This window comes from Capsicum annuum, chromosome 9 (assembly GCF_002878395.1).
Source record: "Capsicum annuum cultivar UCD-10X-F1 chromosome 9, UCD10Xv1.1, whole genome shotgun sequence".
NCBI lineage: Eukaryota > Viridiplantae > Streptophyta > Magnoliopsida > Solanales > Solanaceae > Capsicum > Capsicum annuum.
In genome coordinates, this window is record NC_061119.1 from 4911191 (window position 1) to 4928267 (window position 17077).

At 33.4% G+C, this 17077-nt stretch overlaps 2 protein-coding genes across 4 annotated transcripts; one reads left to right on the forward strand and one right to left on the reverse strand.

The window, feature by feature from the left end:
* Nucleotides 1-390: 390 nt before the first annotated feature.
* LOC107843110 (transcription factor TCP11) lies at nucleotides 391-1803 on the forward strand. Its single transcript, XM_016687287.2, has one exon. It carries the CDS (start codon nucleotides 669-671, stop codon nucleotides 1293-1295), a length of 627 nt encoding a protein of 208 aa, XP_016542773.1. The 5' UTR covers nucleotides 391-668; the 3' UTR covers nucleotides 1296-1803.
* A 3284-nt stretch (nucleotides 1804-5087) lies between these two features.
* Nucleotides 5088-12975, reverse strand: LOC107843109 (OVARIAN TUMOR DOMAIN-containing deubiquitinating enzyme 12). 3 transcript variants are annotated; one of them, XM_047396042.1, is made up of 12 exons: nucleotides 12669-12975; nucleotides 11099-11385; nucleotides 10647-10999; nucleotides 10407-10573; nucleotides 10028-10101; nucleotides 9367-9421; nucleotides 8388-8462; nucleotides 8227-8300; nucleotides 8088-8136; nucleotides 7561-7645; nucleotides 6232-6288; nucleotides 5088-5428 (listed from the first exon to the last, which is right to left on the reverse strand). In XM_047396042.1, the coding sequence occupies exons 2-12, from the start codon at nucleotides 11290-11292 to the stop codon at nucleotides 5364-5366; spliced, it is 1248 nt and encodes a 415-aa protein (XP_047251998.1). In that variant the 5' UTR covers nucleotides 11293-11385; nucleotides 12669-12975; the 3' UTR covers nucleotides 5088-5363. The 3 variants fall into 3 exon arrangements, with proteins under 3 accessions (XP_047251998.1, XP_016542772.1, XP_016542771.1); XM_016687286.2 differs by having other exon boundaries at nucleotides 11301-11385; nucleotides 12669-12936; XM_016687285.2 differs by having other exon boundaries at nucleotides 11235-11385; nucleotides 12669-12935.
* Nucleotides 12976-17077: the final 4102 nt, after the last annotated feature.

Here is a 17077-nt window from a genome sequence, read left to right on the forward strand (position 1 = left end):
GAGGTGAGGGGTGGGGTAAGGGGTGGCTGGATGAGGGATGGGGGCTAAGGGGTGGGGGTGGGGAAGGGGGTGCTTTTTAATTTTTTTTTAATAAATTTATTATTTTTAAAAATATTTTTAAAGTAAAAAAATGGAGAAAAAAAAAGTTCTTTTTATTTTTTTTAATTTTAATATTTTTTAAAATTATTTTAATATAAAATTGGTCAAAACTTAACCCCCATTCACACCCCAGGCGAGTGACTATACTTTCTTTATCCTAGTCAGCCATTTCAATGTCACATAGGCAAGATTAACGGTCAAAGCGTACAAAATATTATTTTTTAATGAATTCAAAAGTCCAGATGATAAATATATAAGTAGAATTGTCCAACTTACAAAATCAACATAGTATAGAGGTCCAGAAGTTCTATGTTTTCCAAAACTTAAGCAATAAGAATAATTGTCTGAAGTGGGACCCACAACACAGTAATGGGCCCAAAAAAACTCAATTGGGCCCTTTCAGTCCACAGACACACTTGCCAACAAATATACACATGTCAGTAATCCACAAAAAAATACACCTTTTATCCCTATATAAAACCCTTTGCCCTTTTTCCAGTGGGGTCAGCCCAATTCAAAAAAAACCCTAACCGAAAAAATATCTCCATTTTCCCCCCAATTTTTTCCCAATGGGTTCCGAAATGGTCCTTAACCACCAATTTCCGGTCTCCGGCACTCCCTCCGGCGGCGCGGCAAGCACCACTATTAACTCGGAGCCGAACGACAGGAACGCCCTTGCGGTAGCGGTAATTCCAAAAAAGAAGAATTCACTATCCTTGGCCAACACAAAGACAAAAGACAGACACACAAAGGTTAACGGAAGAGGGCGGCGCGTGAGAATGCCAGCACTATGCGCGGCGCGTGTTTTCCAACTCACGAAAGAATTGGGTCATCGGACCGAAGGCGAAACCATCGAGTGGCTGCTACGCAAGGCGGAGCCGGCGATAATTGCTGCTACGGGAACAGGTACGGTTCCAGAGACTCAAGTAACTACTACTCCGTCAATGAGTTTATCGCAATCGCAGTCATCGGTTTTGGCTCCTTTAACTATGGCTACTCCGGTATCTGGTTCTGCAAATTGTGGTAGTTATTACAGTGGATTTTACTCGCAGCAGCAGCCTAATTGCCGGCTTGATTTGGAATATTCCGGTAATCCCTACCGGAATATGCCATTCACGGCTTTGCTATTGGAGCCGGTGAATGCTGATGATGAATGCGAGGAGAAAGTTGCCGGCGGAGAACATGTTGTGGACTAAATGTATCAGTTTATAGAATTTGTAAGGGTCTTTTTTGGTATATTGAAAAAGTTTGGAAAGCCAACTTAAATAGTTGTTAATTGAAGGGGGTAAAATGTGAAGTCTTGATGGGAAAACTGTAGGTTTGTTTGACTAAATGTGTCAAGTTTTATACTTTGTTGGGGTTTTTAGTAGAATAGTTGTTAATTAAGGGATAAATTGGTTAAATTTTGATGGAGAAAGTTCAAACAAAAATGGGAAACAGTTAGATATATGGATAAGTTTTATGTGAGGGCAGTTTTTGTGGACTAAATGTGTCAGTTTCAAGACCTTTGTAGGGATTCTTTTTTGGTATATCAAAAAGAGATGGATCAAAAGAGGGTCCAACTTTTGGGGGATGTGGTAAAATAGTTAATTAAGGGGTAAAAATGGTAAGTTTTGATATAATTATATGTATATTTGCATTAGTAAGTGTTTTTGTATATGTAAATTATTTTCCATGGATAAGGAAGGATGATGTTCTATTTCCCTTTACTTCCATTTTATGTTCTTTTTCCCTCCCTTTTCATTTTAATAGTTTGAATGGTAATGTGAAATATAAAAATATGAAGAAATTTTGTATTTTAAATTGAATGAGTATAATATATCAAAAGTGACGTGATCTTAGATATGAAGGTGAAAGTCAAGAATTACGATGGAAGGTTAGTAGGCATAGAGGTTGCGAAGTAGAGTACGAAAAAGGTATAGAGGTCGAGCATTAGGATAGAAGGTTAGGAAAATTAGGATAGAGAGTTGGGAAGATATGCAGGTCGAAAATTAGGGTAGAACACTTACGTGATTTCTTCTCATCTGTTCTTGTCTTGATGGACAGAGGTACCTCCCACTTGTTGTTAGTGGGAGGTGATAGGTATTTCGTGAATTTAATCGAGGTATGCGCAAGCTGGCCCAGACACTACGATTATTCCCCAAGAAAACAAGTCTTATAGGTATGGAGGTCGAGCGTTAGATAGAAGGATCGGAAGGTATGGAAGGTATGGAAGTCGAAAATTAGAATAAAGAGTTAGGAAGGTATGAAAGTCGATAATTGGGTTATAATATTCATAGTTTGTAATATTTATTGCTATACTTGTAACCTGCAAAGCTATAGGTAAAATTTTTTTTTTTTGGATATTGTGAATTTATACATGTTAATTCTTATAGATGTTGTTAGAGTATAATCAAAATATTCAAATTTGAAACTATAAATATTACTAAAATTTATGTATTTTACTTTTCGTATATTTTAAAAAGATTAATGTTTTGTTTATTGAGTAAAACATTTAGCACCTCTTAATTATGATTAAATTTGTTACGACACACTCTAATTTTACTGGGGTCCTATTACTCCTGAATTAAATTTTAATGTATTCTTGTCAATCTTTTTAACTGATGTGACACCTTTTACGTGGATTTCATTTTATGTAATAAAGGTGTCATTTCAGCACAAAAGGGTGATGAAAATACGTTAAAATTGATTTCAGAGGATAATAGGACTCCTGTGAAAGTTGGAGTGTATCGTTAATTTGAAGATTTATTGGATATTTATCTCTTTTATATTCAGTAACCCTTTACTATTTAACAAGATAATAGTCATTTATTAAACATCTTGAGTGTATCACGAATGAGTGATTAATTAGGTCTATTAGTTACCATGTATTATTGGCAATTTATGTTGATGATAAGTGAAAGTTGAGGAGTTGGAAATTGGAACTTAAAATCTTAGGCTTTGATATCAAATTTGTCACATTTTGAGAGTATATTCTGGACGTGATATGGTGTCATTTGACGCTTATTCGATCTCATACGAGCTTGGTGATTGACAAACTATTCAATTCTAGCGTTACTAATAAGATTAATTAATTGGCATTTCACAATTTTACAATTGTAGAAACAATTCTTGAACGAGGTTAAGAATAGAAAAAAATAATCTTTATCGAAGAATTATTTGTGTATAATCATGCATAATTTTGAGCATTTTACCTTATACCACAACAACAGCAACATAGTTTCTTATTCAATATGTATTATCATATATTACTACATTCACTTTGTACCTTGTTATCTGCTATTATTTTTTTTTTTTTTTTAAAAAAAAAACTTGCTTCAGAAATTTTGTTTGCGAGCAAATAATTTATCGAAAATACCCTCTCTTTCCCATAAAGATAAAGAATAAGGTCTACATAATATCCTTTCTGAATTCCATTTATGATAGTCCAATGGATACTTTACTTGTATTTCAGTCAATATTATATGACAATTGAGTTGATGTTCATATATGAGAATTGGACAAACTGAGTCAAGTAAAATAGTAATAATAATTACAAGAAAATTATCAATACATAAAATATGTATGGACCTCATTGTGCCACCATGTTTTGAATATAAATAAGATATCCATATATGATACAACAATATGATTTTATTATGTAATTAAATGTTGATGGTTCTTGCTTAGGCAATCCTGGAAAAGGGGGAATTGGGGGTGTTATCCGAAATCACAATGGTAAATGGATTTTGGGTTTCACCCAGAGTTTCCTCTTTGCTACTAACAACCAAATGGAGCTACTGGCTCTCAAGATAGGTTTAACAATTGCTATCCATCACAACCTCATTCCTATTGAAATCAATACTAATTCACTCGAAACATTGCGTATGCTCAGGGATGAAAACGAACATTATGGTGGTATTATTTCTCTTTGCAGGTCAAAAATGAGGGAAGCGGGTTGTCCAACAGTCCACCACTGCTTTAGGGAACAGAACCACGTTGCTGACAAATTGGCCAAGCATGGGGCAGCCTCCAATTTTTTTTGAACATCCTCATCTTTTGCTAATTCCACCTATGTATGCTCAACAGGACTTGGGAGCAGACGTGAGAGAAACTTTTTTTGAAAGATCCTTTAATTCAAATGCTCAAACTGTAGCTGAGCAATCCTGCTACTCGTTTGTAATTAACCCAGGCTGAACCCTATTGGTTTAATATTCAAAGGCACCCATTTAACCCAAAAAAAAATAAAAAAAAAAATTACTACTGAATATGCTATACTTTAATAACCATGTGAACATTTACAAGAATGTAAAGTATTATCTATCATAACGTACAAAAAATGCGTTAATAGATTATGAATAAATGATCTAAAGCCAAAATTTAGAAAAAGGATCCTATATTTATTCAATATTTTTTTAATACATATATTTGATTTCTCATAACTCTTTTAAAAAAGTATGGTAGTTAGTTATAATATTGATAATTAATTATTTTTCGAAATTGACAATTGGATATTTCTTGTAAAATTTCGTAAGACACGAATACATATATAAATTATTTTATATTACGTAACACTACAAATTTTTAGATCTTAGGTAAGTTCTTATTGTTTATAATTTCGAAAACATTTTCAATTGAGTCAATTATTACACAAACCATCAAAATTATTCTAAAAGCAATAGAAATATTTAAAAATATAATTAAGGTTTCACCTAGGTAAATTTGCCAACTAGAGTATCACTTTTTACTTGTATAATTATTTCATATTACTTTTAATTACAAAAATGTCTATATCATCAATATTGTAGTGATTGTTACAATGTCTAAACCATCAATATTATATTGATTGTTACACTTTAGAAGACATTCACAATTAAGACGTGTCAATTTAAATTTAATTATTTGATAACTTAATTAATTTGAGCTTGCAATGTCTAAAAAGACGCTCAAAGAATTGAAAACAATCTTAAAACAAGATTGATTCAAATTGAAAAGAATTAGACAAATTAAAAAATAAAAATTAACTGCAAATTTAATTACCTTTATATCATAGTTACATCCATTATCTTTTTTTAAAATAGTAAAATTTTGAAAGTATGTGCATAATGACTGGTAAATAATTGACAACAATTTATTTAAAAAAATCTCAATTAATACTAATAATAAATGTATTATTATCTATATTTATATCTATAACACTGAATAATTTTAAAGCCTTATTTTTCACGAGCCTAAAGTCATTGCTTTAGTGACTTTACGGTTGAGCCGCCCCTGTGTAAGAACTGTTAATGTTTGTGCCAGCTGAAACTCCACTTCTTCTTCTTCTTCTTAAAATCATCACATGGGAAGTCTGAAATGCAGCATTAAACAACACCATAAGTATGTTTTTTGTTTGTTATATTGTTATCTGTCCTAAGTCGAGGGTCTATCCGAAACAACCTCTCTACTTTATCTGAGGTAGCGGAATGGACTGCGTATACTTTTAACCCTTCCCAGACCCCATTTTGTGGGAATACACCGGGTATGTAGTTGTTGTTGGGGAGTTCAAAGAGAAATGTGCAGTTCTCGAACTTGTGGTTTTAAGCATGTCATAACATTTGTGCAGCTATAAACTTTTGAAACTCGGTGTTTTTGAACATACTGTAACGCTTCTCAACAAGTGTAAAAATTGAAGTATGTAATTAATTGTTTCTAGGTATAGAATTGTGTCGATCTTTTGGAATGGACTAATAAGGAGAGAGCGTCACATGAACTGAAATGAAGGCGGATATGTTACTCGGACTCTCCAAAAATATCGTTGCAATTATGTCAGATCCTTCAAAAGTGCACTATTTTTAGCGGATCCAACATGCACCCGATGGCATATTTGAAAGAGTCTGGGCGACAGATGAAGGGAGAATATTTTCAAGAAATGTGCATGTATCCCACCACTTTTTCAACGTTTTCTTCCTTCCAGGAAGGCCATCAATAATGTGCTAAGACAAACCATATGAAAAGAGGAGATGAAAGCTAAGCTGCTCAGACTCTTCAAAAATGTCAACGGGTGGGTGTCGAATCCTCCAAAAATAGTGTATTTTTGAAGGATCCGTCACGGGTGCGACAACATTTTTGAAGAGACCGAGCAACTTAGCATGAAAGTACAGAAGTTATTACCTCCTTGCGGGTATATTGAGTTGTAGTGCACCTCTGCCCAGAAACTCAAGTATATGACTGCACGGAGTGAAAAACAAGAGAAGCAATTAAATTTCTGCAACGGAATCAAATATCAAGACTTCAAACACTGGTCTTTCGTCTAGATTGTAGCCACCAAGACCCCCACAACGTGCACAGATACAAAAAAATCGTATTCATACTTAAATTCCTCTTCCGAGCAATCTCCAGATTTACATTATCCATTGCTTTGAAATGACTACACTTGTTTTCACAGAAGAGGTATGATTATACAATAGCATAGAACAAAGGACATACATGCATAACCAACATAAAGTTTCCTCCTATTGATTATCTCTCTCGTCTCTAGAAGAGAAATGAGTGCTCGTGCATCCATCTTAAGAGATGGAAACTAGATTTCAAAGCAGCTACCACGGGCAACTCGTGGGAATCTCCTTTTCGAGAAACATGAGGTCAAGTTTTCTTAAGATTGTCCTTAAGGGCTCGATAACAATATAATTGTTTCTCTTCATTCCTCCCTACCCTCACAAATCTCTTAATCGAGGCAAGCCAAGTTCTACTCTATAGTCCAAATCTCCCACATGGCTCGTGATCCCCTCCCCTCCCCTCCCCTCAACCCTTTTTCCCAAAAAGAGTAAATAGTTATTTCAAGTAACAAACTCGCAAAAAGTCTAGCTGAACTGTACACAAAAAACTGTATACAAGGAAATCATCATGTCTTATAAGTAGTTCTGATAATTCTAACTTAATGAAAGATGATAAATTTTCACATACACCAACCGCCGAAACTCTAGATAAGTAACCTCCAACCTAGAATATGTTAGTTATGTTGCTTATATAAGTTAAACTGCAGGTATAGCATGTCCATTTCTCGGAATTAGTTTGATTCAATCTCCATTCCCCCTTAACAAAGAAAGGAAAGATCCAGAACTGATCTTCTCTGTGATGTTTCAAATAATAAACTTATGTTGTTCCTTCAACTCTAGTGGTCTACTTTATCAGACTCGCCAGCAGATTCAAGACTTATAGGTTTGATATGAAGGTCGTATTAGCTTTCCAATAGCTTACACAGGTTTCAAGAATCAAATTCATCCAATAAACCGGGTTGCTCTAATATCAGCTACTTCTATAATTTTCTAGTACTATTACTACAATATGCGTAACTTCATAGTGGTTTCTTCTCTAGTGCAATTACAGTTGGGGAAAGCATCCTCAACTGCAAACCGGAAGTTCGTGTTCAATCACATTCTTTAACATAGAGGAGATAATACAGAAAGGTTAAAGGCAATTCAAAGTTACAGAACTAGTTACCTCTGTTCGACTTTTGATTCTTCGGAAGAATCTCAATGTAACATGTGTCTTTGAATGATGTTATAACAAGAATTTTCACGCCATACTGCACACAAAGCAAAAAGACCATCAATGTGCAACTCAAAGAGGTTCATTGACAAACCAACACATTCTTATCTAATATCATCATGAGCAAAACTGCATCAAGACCACAGAAATTGGAGTGTGAAAGAAAGAAATAGCAACACAGAGGTGAGGATACGTGTTGTTCCACATTTTAAAAAAAATAAATGGTTAATATATAGTCGTGAGCAACTACAGGACCACAAGGGAAGATTATATCGAAGCATGTTACTTCCTCGGTACCCATCAACTTGCAATGAACAAGCTACTAGACTATCCAATGCCTCTATACCAGGACATTCAAATTACGGTCAGGCTAACAATAGCTTAAAGTTCTTATTTCCAAGTTAAAGAAACAAACCAAAAGACAGCAATCAAATGGAGAGCAAAAAACAAGGAAGCAAGGTAAGGGCAATAATTAATACCGAGTCACCCGCAGCCTGCAACGTAACATGATCGCCCCATTCCCCGTTCCTGGTTCAACCAAAACAAAAAGTAGATGTATATTAAAGGAGAAAAGGAGTTTCAACATGGAGAAGCAAAGAGCAAAGGTCTAGTAATTACTTGGCCATCCTCTTCAAGTATTCATCATATGCCATTGGGACATACCCCTCATATATCTCCGGATGATCTTTAAGCTGATCAGACCAAATGATTTTACATAATCTACTTAGTAAGATGCATTCAAAATAATTCAACTATGAAAGCTGAATATCAAAAAGCACCTGACTGACTACTTGCTGTCTGACAAATTTGTGGTGCTCTGGGCTACGATAGAATTGATCTGATAAAGCACGGAACTGGAACAAAAGTGAACAGGTCAGTAGATGTGCAAAAGAAACATATAGGAAGGAACCTACAGAAGGAAAAACTCAGCCAAGTGTTGGAATCCCATAAAAGTATAAGGTTAAGAAAATTTGAACTGTCCGTTTGTCTAAATATTGGAATTCCACCACTTCCGCTCACCATCTTCCTCCCCTTCCAAATTCCCAAAACTCTCCAACTTTTCATACTTTCTTGATCACTCTACATTCATATACATGTTCTAACCCCTTCATTTATATTTTACCAACATTTTTCCTTTTTTTCTATGAATACCAGATCAGCCAGAGGCCAAGGCGTATACAATTACCAACTTTCATTGTGGTGCGTCTTTTGCGTGTGATTAATAACTATGCTACAAGTAGTTTGAGAAAAGTAAATACAATTGATTGAAAACTACAATGCTAGCAGATGGCGGGTCTCCGGTTTTCTCTTCACAAATGAAATCCGCCAATTATTATTATCTCAAATAAGAGCAAGACTAATTGGATTTAGGAGGCTTATTCAAAAGAAGAAAAATGTGGGTGACCTTAAGACTCGGGTGTCGAAAGGTTCAACCAATGTTCGTTCAATCAAGCAGCAGCAGAAGCGCCTGGACTCAAAAGAAGGGAGATGGGCATTCAGCCACTTGACTGTAAGGAGAGGGGCTTTTTCGAAAGTCTAGAAAGTTTGACATATTTGACATATATAGATATAGAGTGTGTGCATGTGGTGGAGGTATACCACTTACGAGAAAGAACCCCAAACCGGTAAAGTAGTTAACTAAACACAAGTAACAACTTCGTAAAGTATTTGGCTTCCACTTAAAATCAAATCAAAAAATCCCATCTAGACGGTTTGATATCAATACTACAATAGAAATCGACTGGGTAAGAGGGTAACCTGACAATTTCCATCTCCTTGCACTTTGTGCTCCACCAAGTCAAATAATTGCAATCTGAAGCAAGAAAAAACAGAGAATGGGATGCTTAGCAGAAAATAACTTTCAGGAATAATATTACCATTCGATTGAATTTGCAAAAATGTCAACTTCACATTAAACTTGGGCGGAGTAAAACCCAAACAAAAGACAAGCACATGCATGGTGTCCTGTGGCTTTACGGAAACAAAGAGTTCACAATATATACTGGAATGTGCTTCGTAAGTGTTTATTTACAAAGCAATAAAACACTACTTTGCCCGATCCGCACCAATTATTCCCTGTGCTTCTCAAGTCCCATCTCTCCTATTTGATTCTCTTTGATCAAAATGCTTCAGGGCTAGGTGTTACTTTACAGATAAGAACCACCAGGAATTTAAAGGCATTAATAAAGAAAAAACCTAAAGGGAAATACAGAAACGCTTCACGAGATGCAGGATACCTATCACAAAAGAGGCTTACATCTCTCACGGTGAAACTACATTTCATTACCTTGAAAAGTTTTCAGGACTTTGGAGGGAAAGAATTAAGCTAAGCAGTAACATAGGAAAATATGTCATTAAGTTGCTCGTAAACAAAAAATTTGTCTAATTGGAAACCTAAGTCGGAGGAATCAGGAGATACCTATCTAGCAGCCTTTGGTGATCAGAAGTTGCTTCATCGACTGAAGGTATGTCTCCGTTTATTCTAGGAACATGCTGCACGGTTAATAATACAATTTGTTATAAGAAACTAAAGCAACATTCAAGACGGTACATCCACGCAAAAAAAGCCCTCATGGTCAAGCTAAAGGCTTCCTATTTTCGTCCATTCACAATATACCAAGTATGTATATGATGCATCTATGTATATGACAAAGGTGCAGAGCACCATACACAGCGAATTAGTGGTTTCGCAACTCACATAAACCAGCTACTCAAAAATTAACGGCGAGACCCAAAGAAAATGGAAATTTTCAAGCTCATCAAAGGTTCTACAATTGACAAACAGGCACAACACTTACCGGGATAGCACTCAGCTGGTTTATTCTCTTCTTTACTTCTCCATCAATCTCAAATTCATCTTGTATTTCCAATGTAGTATACTCTTCTCCGTCGCATGATCTGTCTCCAGGACTAGAGCAAGAACTTGAAGGCCCCACATCATCAGCTTCGAGGCCGGTGTCATGCCCTGTGAATCATATACATATTAACGAATGTTTAAACTCAAGAGAAAAACACAAAACTGAAAACAAGCAATTTACCAGCATAGTACTCCCTAGGTGGACCATGCCAATGTTGTACACCAGTGGAGGCTTGCAAGTACTGCTCATCCGCATGTGAAGATGGAGCACCGTCGGCAATAGACAACTCTGACCATGCTTCTTGTAGAGCATGAGCAATAACCTCATCATTTTCAACGTTGCAATATGATGGGTGATAGGGGTTTTCTCTGACATACTGTTCATGACAGATTTCAATGTCATGCTGTCTACTGTCACCGTAATAGTTGGAACTAAAAAGTTGGTCCACATCAAGAAAACTAAGAACCCCACGAGCAGCATCAGGTTCCGGTTCACACATGATTATATCTTTCGGAAAATGTTGCCTCATGTACCTGAATAGAGCACTTTAATCAATGCCTCAGCTAAGAAGGATAACATAAATTCTGATTTTTGCTTTTTAACAGTTGGAAAGTAAGTTCACGCGATTATACTTCTTTATCCCCAAAGCCAGGTGATGGTACCAGAATAACGTTTCAATAGAACTATAACAAACAATATAGTCTCCAGTTCGACTGCTGAAAATAATTCTACCCTTCTCCATACCACGGTACAACAACAACAACATACCGAATACACTCCCACCAAGCGAAGCGGAGTCTGGGGAGGGTAAGTGTACGCAGTCCATACCAGTACCTCAGAGGTGAGACACGGAGGCCCTATTTCCGATAGACCCTCGGCTCAAGATTAAACAATCTAGACCTTCTCCGTACCACGGTTCCTACAAATATATCAAACATTATTTTCCGCTAATTACTTTTTACCATGATGAAGCACCAGTACAACCTTCCTGCACTAATGTAATACAACATCAACTGTTATAGCCCATTCATTTTTGGGAAATAACCAACAACAATTTACCTTGATGATATCTTTGTTTATCCCATCCCGCGTACCAAACAACCCTAAAGCTATCGGCTCACCAGCCTAATTATCTAAACGTTATTGTTCAGGATTGTGAAAAATATTTTTCCATAATGATATTTCCCAATATTTCCTGAACTTGAATTTTCGAAAATTCATTCGGAAACAAAGAATCTTTTACCAAAACTTCTCCAAATGTTCAAATTAGAACTCCATATTACTTGCTTCACCTTTATTACTCGAAAATAACATTAACATACCATTTGCATACACTATCCACCACCTTATACAATTACTAAATACCAGCTATTTTATATCCAACAAAACACTAAAAAAACAAAAATTTTTAAAAAAAATATTCTCCATTTAAAACATTGTAAGTTCACCAAGCGTACCCAATACACCTTATCATTTAGTACATGTGACAACGATAATAATTCCAGAATAAAATTTGAGATAAACTTTAACCCATATTTAATTTATGATATTAGCTAATCCCCGGATGATTTCATACTATTTGTACTAAAATGGTCTGATTACTATCCTATATCATCACAGGTGAGATAAAATAATCTCATAAAATATCCTAACTCCCATTCCGCACACCGAACAACAGAGAGTCACAAAGTGTATCAAAGTATATAAAAAAATTAAAGTCTTCATTTTTTTCCCCCAAAAATCCGCATAAAATAATTTTCAATTTTACCAACCCATTAAAGAATAAATTAACTAATTACTTTTTTGTTCTAAAATTTCAGTTTAATTCTTCATTTATAACTAATACAAATAAATATTCAAAAACTAATTTCTAAATTCTAATTTTTTTTTAATAAAAAAAACTCATCATCCCAACCCCTGTACCCGCCAAAATCCAAAAAAAAAAAAAACACTTTGAACAAAAATACTATATACCATTTCCCTATTAACACGTTTTCCTTTATGAAGTAATTCAAAACTTCATCATAAAACAATTCCAGCAAAAATATACAAATAAATCACAAAAAGGGACAAACAGCCGGTACACTAAAGCTCCGCTATATGCAGAGTTAATCACTAGAAGCGCCAACCGAACCACAAGGATTTATTATAAGAATTAATCAAAAATTCAATCAGAAAAAAAAATAATAAACAAAAACTTACCTTTAAACTTCAATTTTCAACTTTGTTCATGTGCTATACACCAAAAAAAAAACTGTGTTGCATATATATGGGAAAGAAAATAACAAGTTGCAAAAGAAAAAATTAGGTAGTGAAAAAAATGATAGTAATTATTATAGGTGGAGAAAAAAAGGAATTTAAATAGAAAAATAGAACAAAGTTTTAATTTCAAACGTAAAAAGGAGATTTTTTTTTTTTGACTTATAGAATAGTAGTAGTAAGAAAAAAAATTAGGTAATAAATGTTGATTGAATTTTGTGTGTGTACTAAAAGGATTATATAAGGATTGGGTTTGGCTTTTGAGTAGAATCAAAGATATATATACCCTTCCTTTATACCGCCCTTTTTTTATTTTTTGATATTTCAAGTCGATGTCGGGTGTCTGTATTAGAGTTGGCGATTAATTTAGTTCATCGAGTGTATACGCCCTCCCTTTGTACCGCCTTTTTTATTTTTGATATTCAATATCGGTGTGGAATGTCTGTTGTATTTATCCTTCCTTTGTACTATTCTTTTTTATTTTTTGATATTTCAGGTTGGTATCGAGTGTCTGCATTAGAGTGATAGACTACGGTAGATTATCGGGTTTATTTGCCCTCCCTTTATACCACCTTTTTTATTTTTGATATTCAATGACGGTGTGGAATATTTGGTCTATTTATCTTTTCTTTGTACAACCCTTTTTTATTTTTTGATATTTCGGGCCGGTGTTGAGTGTCTGCATTAGAGTTGTCGACTAATTTAGATCACCGAGTGTATTTGCCCTCCCTTTATATCGTCTTTTTTTATTTTTGATATTCAACGTCAGTGTCAGATGTTTGGTCTATTTACCCTTTCTTTATACCGTCATTTTTTTAGTTTTTGATATTTTACATTCGTGTCTGGTGTTTGTATTCTAGTTTTCGAGTAATTTAGATCGTGGGGCTTATCTATCCTTCCTTTATGCCATCCTTTTTTATTTATGATAGTCCACGTTGGTGTTGGGTGTCTGGTCTATTTGCCCTACCTTTATACCGCCTTTTTTTTTTTTTAAATATTTTACGTTGGTGTCGGGTGTCTGGTCTATTTATCCTTCTTTTATATGACTCTTTTTTATTTTTTGATATTTCAAGCCGGTGTTGGGTGTCTGCATTAGAGTTGTCGACTAATATAGATTAACGGGTGTATTTCCCCTCTCTTTATACCGCCCTTTTTTATTTTTGATATTCACTATCAATGTCGGGTGTCTGATCTATTTATCCTTCCTTTATACCGTCTTTTTTTGTTTTTTGATATTCTATATTAGTGTCGGGTGTTTATATTAGAGTCTTCGAGTCATTTAGATCGTGGGGCCTATTTATCCTTTCTTTATGCCGTCCTTTTTTAATTTTCGATATTCCATGTCGGTGTCGGATGTCTGGTCTATTTACCCTTCCTTTATATCGCTCTTTTTTTATTTTTTGATATTCTACGTTGGTGTTCTATTTACCCTTCCTTTATAGCACTCTTTTATTATTTTTGATATTTCACGTTGGTGTCGAGTGTCTGATCTATTTATCTTTCCTATATACCACTTTTTTTTAAAAAAAATTATATTCCACGTCGGTGTCGGATGTCTGGTCTATTTACCTTTCCTTTATACCACTTTTAATTTTTTTTTTATATTCCACGTTGGTGTCGAGTGTCTGGTCTATTTATCATTCCTTTATACCATTTTTATTAAAAAAATTGATATTCCACGTCTATGTCTGATGTTTGGTCTATTTACCCTTCCTTTATACCACCCTTTTTTATTTTTTATATTTCATGTCATGTCAGATGTCTGTATTAGAGTCTTCGATAAATTTAGATCGTGGTGTCTATTTTTACTTTTCATTTATACCATCCTTTTTTTTTTATATATTTTACATTGGTATCGGGTGTCTATATTAGAGTCTCCGACTAATTTAGATCGTGGGGTGTAGTTACCCTTCCTTTATATCGCCCTTTTTTTATTTTTTGATATTCCATATCGGTGTTGAGTGTCTACATTAGAGGCTCCAACTAATTTAGATTGCGAGGTCTATTTACCCTTTCTTTATACATCCTTTTTTATTTCTTTATATTTTACGTCGGTATCGAGTGTGTTCGCATTAGAATCTCCGACGAATTTAGATCGTAAGGTCTATTTACCCTTCCTTTATACCTCCCTTTTTTATTTTTTGATGTTTTACATCGATGTCGAGTGTTCGCATTAGAGCCTCCGACTGATTCATATCTGGGATATATTTTAATTGTCTAATGCTCAATTTTTGGTCATTAACTGTATAAATATTTAATTATATTTAATCATATTATTATTAACTGTATAAATATTTAATTATGTAGTACTTATATGCAAATAAATTCATTGATGAATTTTAATGGAGATATTGGATAGCTTTAAAAAAACAAACAAACAAAAAAAGATGGTAATAAATATTGGAATCTCTTTATTTTTATAGTTTTGTACCCTTTATGAAGATCAATGCTCAACATATTATGGTGAACAATTCAAGGCAAAGGTTATTATAAAATGAATTAATTCATTAATTAAATATGAACATGGAAATCTAAAAGCCTTGTTGAATTTTCATTTGGCCAAGTCCAAATTGATTGTATCGTTTTGAAAAAAGTTCTTGCCAAAGTACTAATTTTCATTTCACGTGTTTCTGTATACTACTAGTTTAATTAAATGAGTATCGCAATTGTAATATTTGATTATTTAAAATTAAATAAATTTATTTATTATAAATTTTTTTAATAAAATATAAAAAGTTTAAATCATCCATAACACTTTAATATAATAATATAAACATAAACATACATTTTAGTGTAAGTATATGTATACAATATCTCTTTTTATTATTTTCAGTAGCTAAGAGAGATGCATCAATTTAAACCATATTTGTAATACGATATATATATATATATATATATAAGTCTTTCTTATTTTTAAGGTCAAATCTTTATAAAATCATTGATTACTCAAACTTATACTTCTTAAATTTTTATTATTCTAACACTTTTATATTTATTTCTAGAGTTTTAAATCTTCTTAAATCAAATTTAGTTGATTTAGAATTCTTAAACTAATAAAAAAAATATTAGTTCTCATTATTTTTGATGACTTTTAATAAGGAAAGGTTTTAACATAAATATATTTAATTAATTTTCAACTCTTAAATATTAGGAAAAAATAGTGAAAAGACGATTTTGTCTAAGACAAAAACTTTTAATGAAGGACAAAAAATTTAAACAATATTCTTAAGGTTCTTCATATTTTAATATATTATTATAATTATATTATAGAGCATAGATATAGATTAGAGATATAAAATATTTTGGCACTCTACTTAAATATTTTGCCACTCTAATTTGTGAAGCTGCATGCATGGATAATGCTGAATGACATTAAAAAAAATACAAACATTTTATGCCTAATGAATCTCTTTTGACTATAAAATTTTGAAAATTATATAGAAATACAATAGTTTAAATATATTTATTTCACAGCAAAAAAAGTGTCATATAAATTGATACGAACAAAATATTTCTTTTTCATTTTAATTTGGTGATATGTATATGCATGGTGGGTCTTTTAGAAATAACTTCTCTACTTTCGGAGATAATAGTAAGATTTGCGTACAAATTATTCTCTCGATCAGGAGAGGAGCCAACCCTTTGATAAGGGGTTCATACCAACTCCCTTCGACGAAAAATTATACCATTTATAAATAATTAATATTATTTTTATGTATTTATAGTAGGTGTTGAACCTCCTTTGATTAAACTTTTTTCAAATAGTGAATCCCTTTAGTTGAAATTCTGACTCCACCTCTACTCTTGATTTTTTAAATTTTATTTGTGAGATTTCACTGTATATATTATTGTTGTTGTTGTACGTATATATGCATGGTTTTTGCTGGCTTATAATAATGTTGTCATCACGATGTTGATTGCTCTAAACACACGCTGTCAGCTTTATTGTACGTGACTCTAATAATATTACATAAAATTAGTTGTTTCATTTTCATCATTGAAATTAAAAGCTTATAGTAATATAATAACATTATTTGAAAAAAAAAAAAAAAGGTCCTAACTACTAGTTACACCACTTTTTGAAGAGCCAGAAGGCCACAACTCTTCATCCGCCATCTCCGATTCTGAAATTGTGAGTTTGAGTTACGAAATTAAAGGAGCAAATAGATGAGAATTCTTGGTGATGGATAGGTTTTGGAACTTATAATGTGGCTTGAACAAATTTATTGAGCTGACTTTTGAGATTGAGTGAAAACTAACGTGCACTTAACATGATACTAAAATTAGACTTTCGATAGGGTCGTAGATAGACTATTCATGCTCCAGTCCAAACAACGAGCATGAAATGAACC

Bases quoted from the DNA above. Each gene is read 5' to 3' on its own strand.
- LOC107843110 (XM_016687287.2), top strand. From the start codon at position 669: ATGGGTTCCGAAATGGTCCTTAACCACCAATTTCCGGTCTCCGGCACT.
- LOC107843109 (XM_047396042.1), bottom strand. From the start codon at position 11,292: ATGGACTGCGTACACTTACCCTCCCCAGACTCCGCTTCGCTTGGTGGG. The intron at 10,574-10,646 runs GTAAATTGCTTG...TATGATTCACAG, and splicing joins ACCTAGGGAGTACTATGCTG to GGCATGACACCGGCCTCGAA. The intron at 8,301-8,387 runs GTGCTTTTTGAT...TGGTCTGATCAG, and splicing joins GACAGCAAGTAGTCAGTCAG to CTTAAAGATCATCCGGAGAT.